At 39.3% G+C, this 21243-nt stretch overlaps 1 protein-coding gene across 1 annotated transcript in view; it reads right to left on the reverse strand.

Moving 5' to 3' along the window:
- Nucleotides 1-1361: 1361 nt before the first annotated feature.
- The window catches only part of LOC106975147 (beta-galactosidase-1-like protein 2), an 83296-nt gene continuing 63414 nt past the window's right edge, over nucleotides 1362-21243 (reverse strand). The window contains 1 exon segment of the mRNA XM_053202544.1: nucleotides 1362-1684. Within this exon segment, the coding sequence (XP_053058519.1) occupies nucleotides 1362-1684 (323 nt within the window).

Consider the following 21243-nt stretch of genomic DNA (forward strand, 5'->3'; position numbering starts at 1 on the left):
TAGACAGGTACAAACAAGTCATGGGGAAATCAGGGATTTTCCACAGTTACAGAGCTGTGATTGGTTGATGTTTAAAGTTGGACACTTAGCAGTATTCGATTGGTTCCTGCCTTTAGGTCAGACCACAACTGGGGGGTACGGGTATCTCAGTGATTGATCAGGAATACACGGGTGCGCCAAGCAATTGTACAGAAGCGGAACAAGCTGGTTAGGGTTGGTTAGGTTTCAGTTTCTCGTAACTTAAGCTTTTAAGTTTCAGTTTCTTAGGCCTCTCATTCCCCCCTTTCTCAAGTACCTGAGGAACCAATCTTGGGTCCTACAGTGTTACCTAATCAAGCCCGCGTTCCATGCCTAGGAGCTGATACTGTGGCCTAAGGACCATAACCTGAATGGTGTTTAGTCTGTCCCTTTTGGAGCTGTTTAATTTTGGTCTGAACTATTCCTGATTTATTGGCATAAAAGCAACATTTTTCTTGTAGGGCTAAGCAGATGCCACCTTGTTCTGCGGTTAGCAGATCTAACCCTCTTCTATTTTGTAACATCACTTCTGCTAGGGAATCTAGCTGATCTTGCAGATCCTGGATTGTCCCTGACAAGGCCTCGACATCATTAATTAGTTGCCGAGAGAGTCGCAGATAGGAGTGTATGGAGATTCCGAATCCTGCTGTCCCGGTGGTTAATGCGCCTGTAATTCCTAGGCCTGCCAGGAGGGGGATAACAGCCACAGCTCGTTTGGATCTGCCAGTTGCAAAGTCCAAACTAGGAATGGGCATGGGAGTTCCAGCAGATGGCGGCTCCAACTGAGCCACGGCAGCCAGCCTGCAGTTGCATATTATTATCACTGGCTATTGCTGCCCTGTTACTCTGTAGGATGGCTGTAAGTAGGTAGTGGAGTTGTCTGACCCTATATATTGCTGATGGGAGTCATAACAAGAGCTGTGCACCGACTCCTGAAAAGTGGAACAAGGGCATTCTGTCATGGGAGGCAGGGGCTTGGGTTTGTCAACACATAACCACTGCTGTTTTTGGGGTCCTGTGATGTCATAGGTCTGGGTTAAGTAAGCAGTTGTGGTCCCACAGTCTTGGGTTTGAGTGTATCTTCGCTGTAGACCCCCTCTCCCTACAGAGCTGGCTACTATCCTTTTACTATTTGGCAAGGCAATGGTTCTAACCACACCACCTCTGCAATCAAAGGGCCTTCCATACAGAGCTTCGTACAATTTCTGTTTGTCAACGGGGGCATTTAGTCCTCCCTCCAGGAGTTTGAGGTTGAGGGCTAGTAGGACAAGGGTCACTATCCTGAACATGTTTAGGGGAGGCACAGTGCAAGGTTAGTTTGAGGGTTTTTTTCTTACTCCGGTCTACAGTCCAAGTAGTATTTTTATCAGTGTGTCCCACGAGGTCAGACAGCGGGTCGACAGCTTAACGTGGGTGTGGTGAATCCAGGTGGGGAGGTTATCTACCTTGATGGCGGTGGGAGTCACCAGGATGATTTGGTAAGTTCCTTTCCACCTGGGTTCAAGGTTCTCCTGCCGTTGTCGCTTGACGAGGACCCAGTCTCCTGGACGATACTGATGAGGAGAGGGTGGGGGCCCCGTCTCATACAGTTCTTTTAGTTTAGGCCACACGGCCTCATGAACCCGCTGTAGAGCCCTGAGAGAAGACAAGAGGCTGTTGTCTTGGTCTAATTGAATGAGGTTTGACTTAAGATTAGGTATGGAGAATTCCGGAAGATGGCGGCGTAGGAGGACGCTGGGCTCACCAGTGCGTCTTGCTGATCGCTTAGATTCCACCTACACCTACCTAAATAACCCAGAAAACCGCCAGAGGATTAGCAGAACGGAGTCTCCAGAGCCAAGCGCAGACGAGAGGCCCACGGAAGAGGGTAGGAAGGGTGGCGAGGCGGTGCACGCTCCACGGACTGGCCACTTGGTCATGGTGAATCATTCTTTTTATATGCTGTTGAATTCGATTTGCTAGTATCTTGTTGAGAATTTTTACATCCATATTCATCAGGGATATTGGCTGGTAGTTCTCTTTTTTTGCTGGGTCTCTGGTTTAGGAATCAAAGTAATTCTGGCTTCAGAGAATGAGTCTGGAAGTTTTCCTTCCCTTTCTATTTTTTGGAAGAGCTTGAGAAGGATAGGTATTATCTCTGCTTTAAATATCTTGTATAATCCCCCAAGGAAACCATCTGGTCCTGGACTCTTATTTGTTGGGAGATTTTGGATAACTGATTCAATTTCTTCGCTGGTTATGGGTCTGTTCAAGTTTTCTGTTTCTTCCTGTTTGAGTTTTGGAAGTGTGTGGGAATTTGGGAATTTGTCTATTTCTTCCAGGTAGTTCAGTTTCTTGGCATATAACTTTTCATAGTATTCCTTGATAATTGCTTGTATTTCTGAGGGATTGGTTGTAATAATTCCATTTTCATTCATGATTTTATCTACTTGGGTCCTCTCCCTTTTCTTTTTGAGAAGCCTGGCTAGAGGTTTGTCAATTTTGTTTATTTTTTCAAAAAACCAACTCTTGATTTCGTTGATCTGCTCTACAGATTTTTTAGATTCTATATTGTTTATTTCTGCTCTGATCTTTATTATTTCTCTTCTTCTGCTGGGTATGGGGTTTCTTTGTTGTTCTGAATCTAGTTCCTTAAGGCGTACTGTTAGATTTTGTATTTGGGATTTTTCTTGTTTCTTGAGATAGGCTTGGATTACAATGTATTTTCCTCTCAGGACTGCCTTCCCTGCATCCCAACACGTTTATATTGCTGTATTTTCATTTTCATTTGTTTCCATATATTTTTTAATTTCTTCTCTAATTGCCTGGTTGACCCACTCATTCTTTAGTAGGGTGTTCTTTAACCTCCATGCTTTTGGAGGTTTTCCAGACTTTTTTCTGTGGTTGATTTCAAGCTTCATAGCATTGTGGTCTGAAAGTGTGCATGGTATGATCTCAATTCTTTTATACTTATGAAGGACTATTTTGTGACCCACTATGTGACCTATCTTGGAGAATGTTCCATGTGCACTCGAGAAGAAACTATATTCAGTTGCTTTGGGATGCAGAGTTCTAAATATATCTGTCAAGTCCATCTGATCCAATGTATCATTCTGGGCCCTTGTTTCTTTATTGATGCTGTGTCTAGATGATTTATCCATTGTTGTAAGTGGGGTATTAAAATCCCCTGAAATTACCACATTCTTATCAATAAGGTTGCTTTTGGGCCAGAGAAGCAACGATAGCAGAACAGCATGGAAGCTTTTTGTGTGTCTCATATTGATGAAATACAGCCAGACCAACACTAAACCATCCTGCACACCTAGAAAACTGATTGAAGGATTAACACAACAATCTGCATAACCTGAACCACAGAATTCAGCAGGTACACAGCACAGAGAGCTGAACTTGGGGAGCGACAAGACACGAAAGGTAGGGAACCACTTTTGCGGGCAGAGAGAGGATGGAGATGGGGAAAAGTGGAGAATATGGGAAAAGCACCCCTCCACAAAAGCAGCTGAAGAGAAAGTGGAATATTGTAAACAGCCACAGGGACTAAACTAAAATCGAGAAAGGAGAAAGGAGAGGGTTTAAATTCCATTAAGACTCTAATAAGGGGAGCACAAAGGCTGCAACTCCACAGCTCAATACCTGGCGGTGTTCTGGTGGGAAGGGCGAATCTCCAGGAACAGAGTGGGGTCCAGGAGGTTCTCAGCCACATGGGGAAAAGTGGTTCCACTGTTGAAAGGGCATTTTGTAGAGACTGGTGAAGCCACCTGGTCGCACCAGACCCCAGAAAGCAGCCACATTCGCTGAGGCTGGGGCAAGGTCTTTAAGGGTGCAGCCTGATGCCAGATGTGTGTTGTGATTTTCCATAATCTCTGAAACGCTGCTGCTACACTATCTCATGAACTTTTTCTGGGGCAGGCTGGTACCCGGCCGCAGTCTTGGGGCACCGGCAGCAGCAGGGTCCAGCAAGTGTTCCTGGGTGCAGCTGGCATTTGGCCGTTTCTCAGTGACATCCTCCCACAGAGGGCCAGAATGGGTCAAAGCCACAGTCCTTCAGAAGTAAGGGGTTGGGGAAAACAGCTGCATCTGTGATAAAACTCAGGAAACAGGTAATTCCTGGGGCCTGGTCATGGAGAGTGAAAAAGCAGGGAGTGGACGAGAGCTGAAGACAGAGGACGGGTGTGCAATTGCTAATCTGGGAGAACAGACTGGGTAGCTGGGTGGTGCCAATTTCACCGCTGCCACGCATGCACAGAGGTACCTGTGAGCACTGCAACAATCCACCCCAGTAGGCTAGCAGTGCCATCTAGTGGAGAGCGGAGCAGTTACACTGAGCCCCACCCAACTGGTCCAACTTCACTCTTCAAGAACACACGTCTCACCACCGGCTTAATTTATAGATTATAAAGAGCTACATAGACTGACTTCTAGGGGAAAACGAAGCAATTTCAGTCCTACTTCAATCTCTGAGCAGGCTCATCTATTCAATTTTCTTTCTTTTTTTTCCTTTTCTATTTTAAAATTATTTTCTTTTTCTTGAATACAGAAAAACAATTAGTTTTTATTTTGAATTTTTATTAAAATTATCTTTCTTTAATGTTTATTACTATATTTTTAAATTTTGTATAATTTTTTTAAAATTCTACTTTACTTCCATCATTTTATTCTAGTCTACCTCAGTGTACTCACCTTTTCAAATTTTCAATTTCCTTTTTTCTTTTTCTTTTTTCTCTTTTTTTCTTTTTATTTTGAATGCAGAAAGAGAAAAACTTCATTTTTACTTTCAATTTCTATTAAAAAATTTTTATTTAATTTTTATTACTATATTTTTTGCTTTTATGTAAATGTTTTCAAATTCTATTTTCCTTCCATTATTTTATTTTAGTCTACTACAAATTTTTCAAATTTTCCAACTATTTCTCTTTTCTTTTTTTTAACTTTTTTCTTTTTCATTACTTTTCTTTTTTCTTAAATACAGAAAAAGAAAAAATTCACTTTTATTTTTAGTCTTTATTAATATTTTTCTTTAATTTTTTTCTACTCCAATCTTTACTTTCATGTATATTTTTTCAAATTTTATTTTACCCTCATCATCTCACTTTATCAGTGTATTCATTTTTTCAAATTCTCAAACAATTTCCTTTTTTTTCTCTACCCTTTTTTTTTAATCTAATCTGTCAAACCACTTTCAACACCCAGACCAAAACACACCTAGGATCTAGCATCATCTATTCAATTTGTGTGTGTGTGTGTGTGTTTAATTTTAATATTTTGTTAATTTTAACTTTTTAATTTCAATTTTTCTACCTCATTAATTCCTTTTCTCCCTTTAAAATGACAAAACGAAGGAATTTATCCCAAAAGAAAGAGCATGAGGAAACGACAGTCAGGGATTTAACCAACACAGATACAAGCAAGGTGTCTGAACCAGAATTTAGAATCAGGATAAGAATACCAGCTGGAGTCAAAAAATAGATTAGAATCCCTTTCTGCAGGGATAAAAGAAGTAAAAAATAGCCAGAATGAAATTAAAAATGCTATAACTGAGCTGTAATCACGGATGGATGCAGCGGCAGCAAGGATGGATGAGGCAGAACAGAGAATCAGCAATATAAAGGACAAACTTATAGAGAATAATGAAGCAGAAAAAAAGGAGATTAAGGCAAAAGAGCACGAACAATGAGAGAAGTCAGTGACTCATTAAAAAGAAACAACATCAGAATCATAAGGGTCCCAGAGGAAGAAGAGAGAGAAATAGGGGTAGAAGGGTTATGTGAACAAATCATAGCAGAAAACTTTCCTAATCTGGGGAAAGACATAGACATCAAAATCCAGAAATCACAGAGGATCCCCATTTGATTCAACAAAAACCGACCAACAAGGCATATCATAGTCAAATTCACAAAATACTCAGGCAAGGAGAGAATCATGAAACAAGCAAGGGAAAAAAAGTCCCTAACTTACAAGGGAAGACAGATCAGGTTTGCAGCAGACCTATCCACAGAAACTTGGCAGGCCAGAAAGCAGTGGCAGAATATATTCAGTGTGCTTAATCAGACAAATATGAAGCCAAGAATTCTTTATCCAGCAAGGCTGTCATTCAAACTAGAAGGAGAGATAAAAATTTTCCCAAACAAAAAATTAAGGAGATTGTGAACACTAAACCATCTTTGCAAGAAATTTTAAGAGGGACTCTCTTGAGGGGAGAAAAGTTGCATAAATAAATAAATAAATAAATAAATACCAAAAGCAACAAAGACTAGCAAAGACCAGAGAACACCACCAGAAACTCCAACTCTACAAGCAACATAATGGCAATAAATTCATACCTTTCAGTACTCACTCTAAGTGTCAATGGGCTCAATGCTCCAATCAAAAGACATAGGGTAACAGAATGGATACACAAACAAGATCCATCTATATGCTGTTTACAAGAGACACACGTTAGACCTAAAGACACCTTCAGATTGAAAGTAAGGGGATGGAGAACCATCTATCATGCTAATGGTCAACAAAAGAAAGCCAGAGTAGCCATATTTATATCAGACAATCTAGACTTTAAATAAAAACTCTATCAAGAGATGAAGAAGGGCATTATATCATAATTAAGGGGTATATCCACCAAGAAGACCTAACAATTGTAAATATTTATGTGCCAAATGTGGCAACACCCAAATATATAAATCAATTAATCACAAACATAAAGGAACTCATTGATAATAATACCATAATAGTAGGGGATTTCAACACCCCACTTACAACAATGGACAGACCATCTAATCAAAAAATCAACAAGGAGACAAGGGCTTTGAATGACACACTGGACCAGTTGGATTTAACATATATATTCAGAACATTTCATCCTAAAGCAGCAGAATATACATTCTTCTTCAGTGCACATGGAACGTTCTCCAGAATAGACCACATACTGGGACACAAATCAGCCCTCAGCAAGTACAAAAAGATTGAGATTATACCGTGCATATTTTCAGACCACAATGCTATGAAACTTGAATTCAACTACAAGAAAAAAATTGGAAAGGTAACAAATACTTGGAGACTGAAGAACATCTTACTAAAGCATGAATGGGCTAACCAAGCAGTTAAAGAGGAAATTAAAAAGTATATGGAAGCCAATGAAAATGATAACACCACAACCCAAAAGCTCTGGGATGCAGCAAAGGCGGTCATAAGAGGAAAGTATATAGCAATCCAGGCCTTCCTAAAGAAGAAAGAACGATCTCAGACACACAACCTAACCTCACGCCTTAAGGAACTGGAAAAAGAAGAGCAAATAAACCCAAAACCAGCAGAAGACAGAAAACAATAAATACTAGAGCAGAAATTAATGCTATCAAAACCAAACCAAACCAAACCAAACCAAACAAAACAAAATGGTAGGACAGATCAATGAAACCAGTAGCTGGTTATTGAAAGAATTAACAAAATTGATAAACCACTAGCCAGTTTGATCAAGAAGAAAAAGGAAATGACCCAAATAAATAAAATCAACAATGAAAAAGGAGGGATCACAAGCAACACAAAAGAAATAAAAACAATAATAAGAGAATATTATAAGCAATTTTATGCCAATATAATGGGTAATCTGGAAGAAATGAACAAATTCCTAGAAACATATACACTACCAAAACTGAAACAGGAAGAAATAGAAAATTTGAACAGACTCATAACCAGTGAGTAAATTGAATTAGTAATCAAAAATCTCCTAAAAAATAAGAGTCCAGGGCCAGATGGCTTTCCAGGGGGATGCTACCAAACATTTAAGGAAGAGTTAACACCTATTCTCTTGAAACTGTTCCAAAAAATATAAATGGAAGGAAAACTTCCAAGCTCTTTCTATGAAGCCAGCATTAACTTGATTCCAAAACCAGAGACCCCACTATAAAGAACTATAGACCAATTTTCCTAATGAACATGGATGCAAAAATTCTCAACAAGATATTAGCCAACCAGCTCCAACAATACATTAAAAAAATTACTCACCACAACCAAGTGGGATTTATACCTGGGATGCAGGGTGCTTCAATATCTGCAAAACCATTAACGTGATTCATCACATGAATAAAAGAAAGGACAAGAACCATACAATCCTCTCAATAGATGCAGAGAAAGCATTTGACAAATAAAGCATCCTTTCTTGATAAAAACCCTCAAGAAACTAGGGATAGAAGGAGCATACCTCAATATCATAAAAGCCATGTATGAACAACCCAACGTTAATATCATCCTCAATGGGGAAAACTGAGAGCTTTCCCCCTATGGTCAGGAACAAGACAGGGATGTCCACTCTTACCATTGTTGTTCAACATAGTATTGGAAGCCTTATTCTCTGCAATCAAACAACACAAATAAATAAAAGGCATCCATATCAGCCAGGAGGAAGTCAAACTTTCACTCTTCCCAGATGACGTGATATTCTATATGGAAAACCCAAAAGATTCCACCAAAAAACTGCTAGAACTGATTCATGCATTCCTGCAAAGTTGTAGGATATAAATTCAATGCACAGAAATTGGTTGCATTCCTATACACCAACAATGAAGCCACCCAAAGAAATCAAGGAATCGATCCCATTTACAGTTGCACCAAAAGCCATAAGATACATAGGAATAAATGTAACCAAAGAGGTGAAAAATCTATACACTGAAAACTATAGAAAGTTTATGAAAGAAATTGACACCAAAAAAGAAAAAGACACCAAAAAAAAAAAATGGAAAAACATTCCATGCACCTGGATAGGAAGAAACAAATATTGTTAAAATGTCAATACCACCCACAGAAATCTACATATTCAATGCAATCCCTATCAACGCAACACCAGCATTCTTCACAGAGAACAAACAATCCTCAAATTTGTATGAAACCAGAAAAGACCTCGAATAGCCAAAGCAATCTTGAAAAAGTAAACCAAAGCAGGAGGCATCATAATCCTAGACTTCCAGCTATACTACAAAGTTGTAATCATTAAGACAGTATGGTACTGGCACAAGTACAGACACTCAGATCAATGGAACAGAATAGAGAACCCAGAAATGGACCCATAAATGTATGGCCAACTAATCTTTGACAAAGCAGGAAAGAATATCCAATGGAATCAAGACAGTCTCTTTAGCAATTGGTGCTGGGAAACCTGGAAAGCGACATGCAGAAGAATGAACCTGGACTACTTTCTTACACTATACATGAAAATAAACTCAAAATGGATGAAAGACCTAAATGTAAGATAGGAAGTCATCAAAATCTTCAAAGGGAAAGCAGGCAAAAACCTCTTTGATCTCAGCCGCAGCAACTTCTTACTCGACATGTTTGCAGAGGCAAGGGAAACAAAAGCAAAACTGAACTACTGGGACCACATCAAAATAAAAGTCTTCTGCACAGCAAAGGAAACAATCAGCAAAACTAAAAGGCAACTGACAGAATGGGAGAAGATATTTGCAAACAACATATCAGATAAAGGTTTAGTATCCAAAGTCTATAAAGAACCTATCAAAGTCAACACCCAAAAAGCAAAGAATCCAGTGAAGAAATGGGCAAAAGACATGAACAGACATTTCTCCAAAAAAGACATCCAGATGGCCAACCGACACATGACAAAATTCTCAACATCAGTCATCATCAGGGAAATACAAATCAAAACCACAATGAGTTATCACCTCACACCTGTCAGAATGGCTAACATTAACAACTCTGGCAACAACAGATGTTAGCGAGGATGCAGAGAAAGAGGATCTCTTTTGCATTGTTTTTCAGAATGCAAGCTGGTGCAGCCACTCTGGAAAACAGTATGGAGGTTCCTCAAAAAACTGAATAAGAACTACCACCCAGCAATTGCATTACTAGGTATTTATCTAAGGGATACAGGTGTGCTGTTTCGAAGGGACACATGCACCCCAATGATTATAACATCACAATCAACGATAGCCAAAGTATGGAAAGAGCCCAAATGTCCATAGATGGATGAATGGATAAAGAAGTGGTATATATATACAATGGAGTATTACTTGGCAATCAAAAAGAATGAAATCTTGCCATTTGCAACTACGTGGATGAACTAGAGGGTAGTATGTGAGGCGAAACATAGTCAGTTAGAGAAAGACAAATTAGTCAGTTAGAGAAAGACAAATTAGTCAGTTAGAGAAAGACAAATTAGTCAGAGAAAGACAAATTAGTCAGTTAGAAAAAGACAATTATCATATGACTTCACTCACATGAGGACTTTAAGAGACAAAACACATGAACATAGGGAAGGGAAGGGAAACAAAATAATATAAAAACAGGGAGGGGGACAAAGCATAAGAGACTCATAAATATGGAGAACAAATAGAGGGTTACTGGATGGGGTGTGGGAGTTGGGATGGGCTAAATGGGTAAGGGGCATTAAGGAATCTACTCCTGAAATCATTGTTGCACTACATGCTAACTAATTTGGATGTAAATTTAATAAATAAACAAACAAACAAATAAATAAATAAATAAATAGATAGATAGATAAATATTTCTTGCAGGGTTGGTTTAGTGGTCATGAGCTCCTTTTGTTTGTCTTCAAAATTATCTCTCCTATTGTGAATGACAGTCTTGCTGGATAAATAATTCTTCACTGCATTTTTTTTTTGATTCAGCATGTTTCTTTGCATAGGTCTTCTGTGATCCTGATCTGTCTTCCCTTTTGGATAAGGAATTTTTTCCCCTTGCTGCTTTCATAAATCTTTCTTTGTGTATTTTGTGAATTTGACTATGATGCCTTGGTGATGGTCATTTTTTGCTGAATGTAATGGGAGTTCTTTGTGCTTCTTGGATTTGATGTCTGTGTCCTTCCCCAGATTAGGAAAGTTTTCCACTATAATTTGCTCACACAAACCTGCCCTTTTTTCTCTCCCTTCATCTTCCGGGACTCCTATGATTCAGATGTTATTCCCTTTTAGTAAGCCACTGAGTTCTGTAAGTCTTGTATTGTGACCTTTTGCCTTTGTTTCCCTCTTTATTTCTGCTTCAATATTCTCCATAATTTTATCTTTTATATCTGTGATTCAGTGCTCTGCTTTATCCATCCTTGCCACCATGGAATCCATTCAAGATTGCAACTTGGTTATAGCATTCTAAATTTTGGCCTGACTAGATTTTAGTTCTTTTATATCATCAGAAATGGATTCTCTGGTGTCCTCTCTGCTTCTTTCAACCACAGCTAGTAATCTTTTAATCATGTTTTTAAATTCTAGTTCAGACATCTTACTTACATCTGTGTTGATTAAATTCTAGATTTCACTTCTTCTTCATCTTTCTTTTGGGGTGGAATTCTTTCATCTTGTCATTTTGGAGGAAAAAAAAATAATAAAATTAAAAATTAAAATTAAAACATTAAAGACAAAATGAAAAAATCAAATAAAGGATCCTAGGTGTGTTTTGGCTTGTTGTTTAAAGAGGCTTGATAGAAAAAGGGAAAGTAAAGAAAAAAATTAAGAAAATTTAAAAACTAAAAAAAAATGTACAGGGGCACCTGGGTGGCTCAGTGGAAGTTAAATGGCCAACTTCGGCTCAGTTCATGATCTCACAGTTTGTGAGTTTGATCCCTGCATTGGGCTCTGTGCTGACAGCACAGAACCTAGAGCCTGCTTCAGATTCTGTGTCTCCCTCTTTCTCCGTCCCTCCCCCACTCACACTCTCTCTCTCTCTTTCAAAAATAAATAAACATTTTAAAAATGTGTATAATAAAACAGAATAAAATAAAATTAAGAAAATAAAATAGAATAAAATTTTTAAAATATGATAAATAAAATTAAAAAATAAAAAAGAATTTACTTTCTTTATCCAAGAAAGAGAAAGAAAAGAAAGAAAAAAGAAAACAATCTAAGTAAAAACAGAAGTAAAGAAAACAAAAATAAATAAACAAACGAGCCAGCAAACAGAACGAAATCCGAATCAAGTTATATCCAGTTTCCCCTAGAACTGAAACTTTGAAGCACACTGTAGTCCAGTAGGTGGAAGGATTTGTGCTTGTCTTCTCGGTTGTGTGCAATTGACAGGGGTTGGTGTAATGGCTCAATTCTGGTACTGCTTAGATTACTGGGGTGAATCCATGTGCCGGGTAGAGGTGAAAATGGCTTCACCGAGCTCCCTAGTCTCTGGTACAGGATCTTTGTGCTCTCACTAATCTGAGATAAAGCACTCTTCCTTTTTCTCAGGCCTCTGTCCACTCCCCACCTCTACCCTGTTGGTGTCCAAGCTGTCCACCTGCCAGGTGAAACCTCTCTCCAGTATTTTATATCAGATGGGGCTGTGTTTCAAAACCTCATACTTGAGAGACCCCCACAGCTTACACCCCTTCCAAGCTTGTGGGGGAAGGTCTCGCTGAGCAATATCAGGCCAGCATGTGACAGAAAATGTGCGATTCCACAGTGGCAAAAGTTCAGAGATTATGGCAAATCACAACACACAAACTGCACCACGTTTCACTGCACTCTGATGCCTTTGTCCAATACCAGCAAAAGTGCTGCTTTCCAGGGTATGCTGGGACCTTTGCCTGCAGGGAGGCCTCATGGCCTTTACTAAATGAGCTCCAAGCAGGGTAACCACTTCTTCCTGTGTGGCACATGGATCCCTTAGACCATACTGACTTCTCCTGGGTATTCACCCTACTTCCTCACCAGAGCATTGCCAGGCACTGAACTCCAAATCTTCAAACCCTGCACTCCACTGTTTATAGAATCCTGATGGTTTTGAAGCCTCCTTTCTCCTTCTCAATGGTTTTGGGGAACAGTTTTCTTGTTCAGTCCCCTGCAAGTATTTCTGTTTCTTTCTCTTTCTCTCTACTTTCAAGGCAAGTGCTTTTCTTGCAAAATCCCAATGTGCTGCACTCTCCCCCTTTCTCTTTCTCTCTCTGTCCTCTCTCCACCAAAATAACTCCCTACCCTCTACAGCTTTTCTCTCCCCCAGTTCACTTCCCCGCACTACATATCTGCCAAGTTCTGTGACTCAAGTTATGCATATTGTTGCATTAATCCTCAGATCAGCTTCCTAGGTGTTCAAAATAGTTTGGTGCTGATCTAGCTGTGTTTCAGAGAGGCGACAAGCTCAGAATTCCCATACTCCTCCACCATCCTAACTCTGAGTCTGTGTGTCTCATTTTAAAAGTAAGAAAGTTTTCAGCAGACTTCACTTATGTCTCATGGTTCATTATAAGAGCATAGGCCCACCTCCAAACCAATCACTGATAAACACAATAGGATTACCATAATTGGCTTAGATCAATGAGAATTTATTTCTGCCAGAAGTTGGGGCTATCCTTGTCTAAGGCATAGATTCCACAGCAAAACTTAAGTTTTGTACATCAGTAAGAGTGGAAGCATGGATATTCAGAAATGTTGTACAAAGGAATTCCAAACACACACCATTACTGCCACACAAAACATATACACATTAAGCATTACTGGGGACAAACACAACTGGCAAAGTAGTAGAATGTATACAATTTCTCCCTTTCCTCAACTCTTATCATCCCAGTGCTTAAGCCAACTGATCAGTATGCATCATAGGCCTAACCTATAATGACCTACACATTTATAGGTCAGGAAGGCAGGAAACATACACATGTCTATATAATAATGGAGGTTCTCTGGTTGAAGAAGTGACATTAAAAAGAAAAATCTTAGGCTGATAATCAGCTCCTATCAGCTTTCTGTTGACCTAACTCAGACCTAGTAAGCCAGCTTTCTGCTCAGCTAACTAGATGTTAGGAGAACAGAAAACTCCAGAGCCATTCATATTTATCACCTATAAATTTACTGCCATGTCCTTTAGGGAGCATTAAATATAATTATTATCTCTACTAGTTCTCACTGAGCACAGCATAGTGGTTTCCATAACTGTGTCTTAGAATGAGACATCCATAACAACGCATGGTCTGGGACAGATGAAAGTGACATATCCAGTATCATGAAATGTTTGCATAATGAATTACTGCCTATAACAGTAGTTATGGTTATTTGGGGCTATTAGTTCCATTTCTATAATAGGAAAAGAAAGTTTTTCACTCCACTTTTGTTCCATCCCACCTTTCAAGGTCTGACCTACATCTACCTAACTGACTGAAGTTTATCATCCCCTCTTGGAAATCAGCCAGTCTTTTCCCCCAGAGAAATGAATTCCACAGTTTCCATGCTTTTATTACATGTGACCAAAGAAGCCAAAGAGGGCAGCCATAGGACAACCTAGGTAGTCAATGCCCAAGTTCAAGTTTTTCTAGGTGGGTCTTGGTTCTGGCCAATGTGAACTGTCAGGCCATCCACTGAAGTCAAAGAAAGCATAGCCAGAAAACCGCTATAAGACTAGCAAAACGGACTCTCTGGAGCCAAGTGTAGACAAGAGGCCCACGGAAGAGGGTAGGGAGGGCAGAGAGGCGGTGCGCACTACATGGACTGGCGGGAGGGAGATGGGGTGGTGGAGGGGTAGCCCGCCCGGCAAGGCAGAGCCCCCAAGTCTGATTTGCAAAAGCGGAGGGGCCAATGGAGTGTGTTCTGACAGCCAGCAGGACTTAACATCTGGAATGTTATAAGTCAACAGCTCTGCTCAGAGAGCAGGAGGGCTAGAGGACAATGGGAGGGAGAGTTCTTGAGCCCTGGAGGACACAGCTCAGCTCGGCAGGAAAAAAGGTGCTGGCCAATGCCATCCCCTGCCAAAATCCCAAAGGGAACCAGTTCCCATCAGGGAACTTGCATGCACCATGCAAACACCCAACACTGTGCTTCTGTGGATCCATCCTTCCAATGGGTCGGCCTCGCTCCTGGTGCTGCAGGGCCCCTCCTGCAGCAGATCACCAAAGGCAAAGAGAGCTGAGCCTGCCCCTACCTCCCCTGTGCACCTTGAGGATGCACCCTGGCTAATACGCCAACTCCCATAGAAGAAGCACCACAAGCCTTGCAGTGAGCAAGTGGCCCAGACAGGGGCCACACCACTCCACAGTGAGTCCTGCCCCTGGGAGAGGGGAAGATAAGGTACACACCTGTCTGACTGTGGCCCCAGCAGTGGGCTGGGGGCAGACATCAGGTCTGACTGCAGGGCTGCACACGAACACAAGTTACTCCAGAAAGCACAGGGGAAGAGCCCTGCAGTTCCACGCTACTCCAGGGACTATCCAAAATGACAAAACGGAAGAATTCTCCTCAAAAGAAACTCCAGGAAGTAGTGATAGTTAACAAACCAATCAAAAACGATTTAAGCAATATAGCAGAAAATGAATTTAAAATAATAGTCATAAAATTAATCGCTGGGCTTGAAAACAGTATAGAAGACAGCAGAGAATCTATTGCTACAGAGATCAAGGGACTAAGAAACAGAAGGAGCTAAAAAATGCTATAAATGAGGTGCAAAATAAAATGGAGGTGGGAACAGCTTGGATTGAAGAAGCAGAGGAAAGAATAGATGAATTAGAAGACAAAATTACGGAAAAAGAGGAAGCTGAGAAATAGAGAGATAAAAAAATCCAGGAGTGTGAGGGGAGAATTAGAGAACTAAGTGATGCAATGAAACGTAATAATACCCATATAATAGGGACTCCAAAGGAGGAAGAGAGAGAGAAAGGGGCTGAAGGTGTACTTCAACAAATCATAGCTGAGAACTTCCCTGATCTGGGGAAGGAAAAAGGCATTGAAATCCAAAAGGCACAGAGAACTCCCTTGAGAAATAACTTGAATCGATCTTCTGCATTACATATCATAGTGAAACTGGCAAAATACAAGGATAAAGAGAAAATTCTGAAAGCAGCTAGGGATAAACACACTCTAACATATAAAGGGAGACTGATAAGACTAGTGATGGATCTATCTGTTGAAACTTGGCAGGCCAGAAAGGAATGGCAGGAAATCTTCAATGTGATGAACAGAAAATATGCAGCTGAGAATCCTTTATCCAGAAACTCTGTCATTTAGAATAGAAGGAGATAAAGGTCTTCCCAAACAAACAAAAACTAAAGGAATTCATCACCACTAAACCAACCCTACAAGAGATCCTAAGGGGGATCCTGTGAGACAAAGTACTGGAGACATCACTACAAGCATGAAACCTACAGACATCACAATGACTCTAAACCCATATCTTTCTATAATAACACTAAATGTAAATGGACTAAATGCTCCAACCAAAAGACATAGGGTATCAGAACGGAAAAAGAAAAAAAACAAGACCCATCTATTTGCTATCTACAGGAGACTTATTTTAGACCTGAGGACACTTTCAGATTAAAAGGGGATGGAGAACTATTTATCATGCTACTGGAAGTCAAAAGAAAGCTGGAGTAGCCATACTTATATCAGACAAACTGACTTTAAACTAAAGGCTGTTAACAAGAGATGAAGAAGGGCATTATATAATAATTACAGGGTCTATCCATCAGGAAGAGCTAACAATTATAAATGTCTATGCACCGAATATGGGACCCCCAAATATATAAAACAATAACAAACATAAGCAACCTTATTGATAAGAATGTGGTAATTTCAGGGGACTTTAATACTCCACTTACAACAATAGATAGATCATCTAGACACAGCATCAATAAAGAAACAAGGGCCCAGAATGATACATTGGATCAGATGGACTTGACAGATATATTTAGAACTCTGCATCCCAAAGCAACTGAATATAGTTTCTTCCCAAGTGCGCATGGAACCTTCTCCAAGATAGATTACATGCTGGGTCACAAAACAGCCCTTCATAAGTATAAAAGAATTGAGATCATACCATGCACACTTTCAGACCACAATGCTATGAAGCTTGAAATCAACCACAGAAAAAAGTCTGGAAAACTTCCAAAAGCATGGAGGTTAAAGAATACCCCACTAAAGAATGAATGGGCCAACCAGGCAATTAAAGAAGAAATTTAAAAAATATATGGAAACAAATGAAAATGAAAATACAACAATCCAAACGCTTTGGGATGCAGCGAACGCAGTCCTGAGAGGAAAATACATTGCAATCCAGACCTATCTCAAGAAACAAGAAAAATCACAAATACAAATTTTAACAGCCCACCTAAATGAAATAGAAGCATAACAGCAAAGACAGCCTAAATCCAGCAGAAGGAGAGAAATAATAAAGATCAGATCAGAAATAAACAATACAGAATCTAAAAAAACCTGTAGAGCAGATCAATGAAACCGAGAGTTGGTTTTTTGAAAAAATAAACAAAATTGATAAACCTCTAGCCAGGTTTCTCAAAAAGAAAAGGGAGAGGACCCAAATAGATAAAATCATGAATGGAAATGGAATTATTACAACCAATCACTCAGAAATACAACCAATTATCAGGGAATATTATGAAAAATTATATGTCAAAAAACTGGACTACCTGGAAGAAATGGACAAATTCCTATGCACCCACAATTTCCAAAACTCAAACAGGAATAAACAGAAAACTTGAACAGACCCATAACCAGTGAAGAAATTGAATCAGTTATCAAAAATCTCCCAACAAATAAGAGTCCAGGACCAGATGGTTTCCCTGGGGAATTATACAAGATATTTAAAGCAGAGATAATACCTATCCTTCTCAAGCTGTTCCAAAAAATAAAAGGGAAGGAAAACTTCCAGACTCTTTCCGAAGCCAGAATTACTTTGACTCCTGAACCAGACAGAGACCCATCAAAAAAAGAGAACCATAGGCCAATATCCCTGATGAATATGGATGCAAAAATTCTAAACTAGATACTAGCAAATCGAATTCAATAGCATATAAAAAGAATTATGCAGCATGATTAAGTGGGATTCATTCCTGAGATGCAGGGCTGGTTCAACATTCGCAAATCAATCAATGTGATACATCACATTAATAAAAAAAAAAGAAAAGAACCATATGATCCTGTCAATCGATGCAGAAAAAACATTTGACAAAATTCAGCATCCTTTCTTAATAAAGACCCTCGAGAAAGTCAGGATAGAAGGAACATACTTAAACATCATAAAAGCCATTTATGTAAACCCCACAGCTAATATCATCCTCAATGTGGAAAAACTGAGAACTTCTCCCTGAGTGCAGGAACACGACAGGGATGGCCACTCTCACCCCTGTTGTTTAACATAGTGTTGGTAGTGCTAGCATCAGCAATCAGACAACAAAAGGAAAACAAAGGCATCAAAATTGGCAAAGATGAAGTCAAATTTTCACTTTTTGCCGATGACATGATTTTATACATGGAAAACCCGATAGACTCCACCAAAAGTCTGCTAGAACTGATACATGACTTCAGCAAAGTTGCAGGATACAAAATCAGTGTACAGAAATCAGTTGCATTCTTATACACTAACAATGAAGCAACAGAAAGACAACTAAAGTAACTGATCCCATTCACAATTGCACCAAGAATCAGAAAATACCTAGGAATAAACCCAACCAAAGATGTAAAAGAGCTCTATGCTGAAAACTATAGAAAGCTTATGAAAGAAATTGAAGAAGACATAAAGAAATGGAAAAACATTGCATGCTTATGGAATGGAAGAATAAATATTGTTAAAATGTCAATACTACCCAAAGCTATCTACACATTCAATGCAATCCCAATCAAAATTGCACCAGCATTCTTCTTGAAACTAGAACAAGCAATCCTAAAATTTGTATGGAACCAAAAAAGGCCCTGAATAGCCAAAGTAATTTTGAAGAGGAAGACCAAAGCAGGAGGCATCAAAATCCCAGACTTTAGCCTCTACTACAAAGCTGTAATCAAGACAGCATGGTATTGGCAGAAAAACAGACACATAGACCAATGGAATAGAATAGAAACCCCAGAACTAGACCCACAAAAGTATGGCCAACTAATCTTTGACAAAGCAAGAAAGAATATGCAATGGAAAAAAGACAGTCTCTTTAACAAATGGTGCTGGGAGAACTGGACAGCAACATGTAGAAGGATGAAACTAGACCACTTTCTTACACCATTCACAAAAATAAACTCAAAATGAATAAAGGACCTGAATGTGAGACAGGAAACCATCAAAACCCTAGAGAAGAAAGCAGGAAAAGACCTCTCTGACCTCAGCCGCAGCAATTTCTTACTTGGCACATCCCCAAAGGCAAGGGAATTAAAAGCAAAAATGAACTTTTGGGACCTTATGAAGATAAAAAGCTTCTGCACAGCAAAGGAAACAACCAACAAAACTAAAAGGCAACCAACGGAATGGGAAAAGATATTTGCAAATGACATATAGGACAAAGGGATAGTATCCAAAATCTATAAAGAACTCACCAAACTCCACACCCGAAAAACAATCCAGTGAAGAAATGGGCAGAAAACATGAATAGACACTTGTCTAAAGAAGACATCCAGATGGCCAACAGGCACATGAAAAGATGCTCAACGTCACTCTTTATCAGGGAAATACAAATCAAAACCACACTCAGATACCACCTCATGCCAGTCAGAGTGGCTAAAATGAACAGATCAGGAGACTATAGATGTTGGCAAGGATGTGGAGAAACGGGAACCCTCTTGCACTGTTGGTGGGAATGCAAACGGGTGCAGCTGCTCTGGAAAACAGTGTGGAGGTTCCTCAAAAAATTAAAAATAGACCTACCCTAGGACCCAGCAATAGCACTGCTAGGAATTTACCCAAGGGATTCAGGAGTGCTGATGCATAAGGGCACTTGTACCCCAATGTTTATAGCAGCACTTTCAACAATAGCCAAATTATGGAAAGAGCCTAAATGTCCATCAACTGATGAATGGATAAAGAAATTGTGCTTTATATTCACAATGGAATACTACGTGGCAATGAGAAAGAATGAAATATGGCCTTTTGTAGCAATGTGGATGGGACTGGAGAGTGTTATGCTAAGTGGAATAAGGCATACAGGGAAAGACGGATACCATATGTTTTCACTCTTATGTGGATCCTGAGAAACTTAACAGAAGTCCATGGGGGAGGGGAAGAAAAAAAAAAGAGGTTAGAGAGGGAGAGAGCCAAAGCATAAGAGACTCTTAAAAACTGAGAACAAACTGAGGGTTGATGGGGGGTGGGAGGGAGGGGTGGGTGGGTGATGGGTATTGAGGAGGGCACCTGTTGGGATGAGCACTGAGTGTTGTATGGAAACCAATTTGACAATAAATTTCATATTAAAACAGAAAAAAACAAGAAACAAAAAACAAAAAAGAAACCAATTTGACAATAAATTTCATATTTAAATTAATTATTGAATTAATTAATTAAACCCGCATAAACCCAGGCATCCATGTCCCCCTTGGCCACTGCCTGTGACTTTGTGAATACAGATGTGACTCTTGCATAAGAAAAAAAAAAAAAGAAAGCACAATATGATCTATGTCCACTTGTCTGTTGAGATTGAACAGGCACAAAGGAGAAAACATAGAAGAGGTGGGTACTTAATCATTAAAAAAGGAGAGAAATATTCTGTTACTCTTCAAATTCTCCTAGTTCCCTAGCCCCTGAATTTTGGATACCTGGGAGCTGAGCCAAAGATAGAGTGGTATGGTTGTGCACAACACATAAATGACTGACAAGAGCCAGGTGAACTGCTTCCATGGAGAGAATGGTAGTTCCCATACATGTTAAAAGAACTGTTTTGGGGGGATCGCAGTCCAGATAACTTTCTTTAGATGGTGTTGCTTCATGCATATTTGCATTGTTATATGCACATGTAACATAAAGACTGAATATCTAATAAATTGTATCTGTTTCCATATAGAGGTCTGTCATAATCCAGTCCTAGATTACAGTTAGGACATTATTGTTGGTCCATTGGTCTATGTAAAGGTATTCCAGACATTGCTCTTTAGCCATGAACACCTTTGAAGTTAAACCTACTGTGAAATAATTCAATTATGTGAGGCTATTGGCAATTTATCACCTCTATGTTAGACGGCTTCAAATTCTATTGGTTATTTCCATTTTAGGGCAAACTACTTCATCTGTGAGTGAATTTGTCTTTTCATGTATTAAATCTTATAGATAAGACCCCAATCCAGTAATATAATAGGCAAAGTTAAGTTGGGGTAAGGAAAAGACTCCCTGCATATGAAGGTGATGAAGGTGATGCTTGTCTTTGGAGGCAAGTGTAGCTAATAATAGGACGTATCAATTTCATACCATAGTGGAGCTTCTTGGAGTTTGTTTTTTTGTTGTTGTTGTTTTTTGTTTGTTTTACAAGATGGAAATTTAGTTATGAGAGGACAGATTTCTTCTTTTCCTTTTTTTTTTTTTTTTTTTTTTTTTTTG

This window comes from Acinonyx jubatus, chromosome D1 (genome assembly GCF_027475565.1).
Source record: "Acinonyx jubatus isolate Ajub_Pintada_27869175 chromosome D1, VMU_Ajub_asm_v1.0, whole genome shotgun sequence".
NCBI classification, from domain to species: domain Eukaryota; kingdom Metazoa; phylum Chordata; class Mammalia; order Carnivora; family Felidae; genus Acinonyx; species Acinonyx jubatus.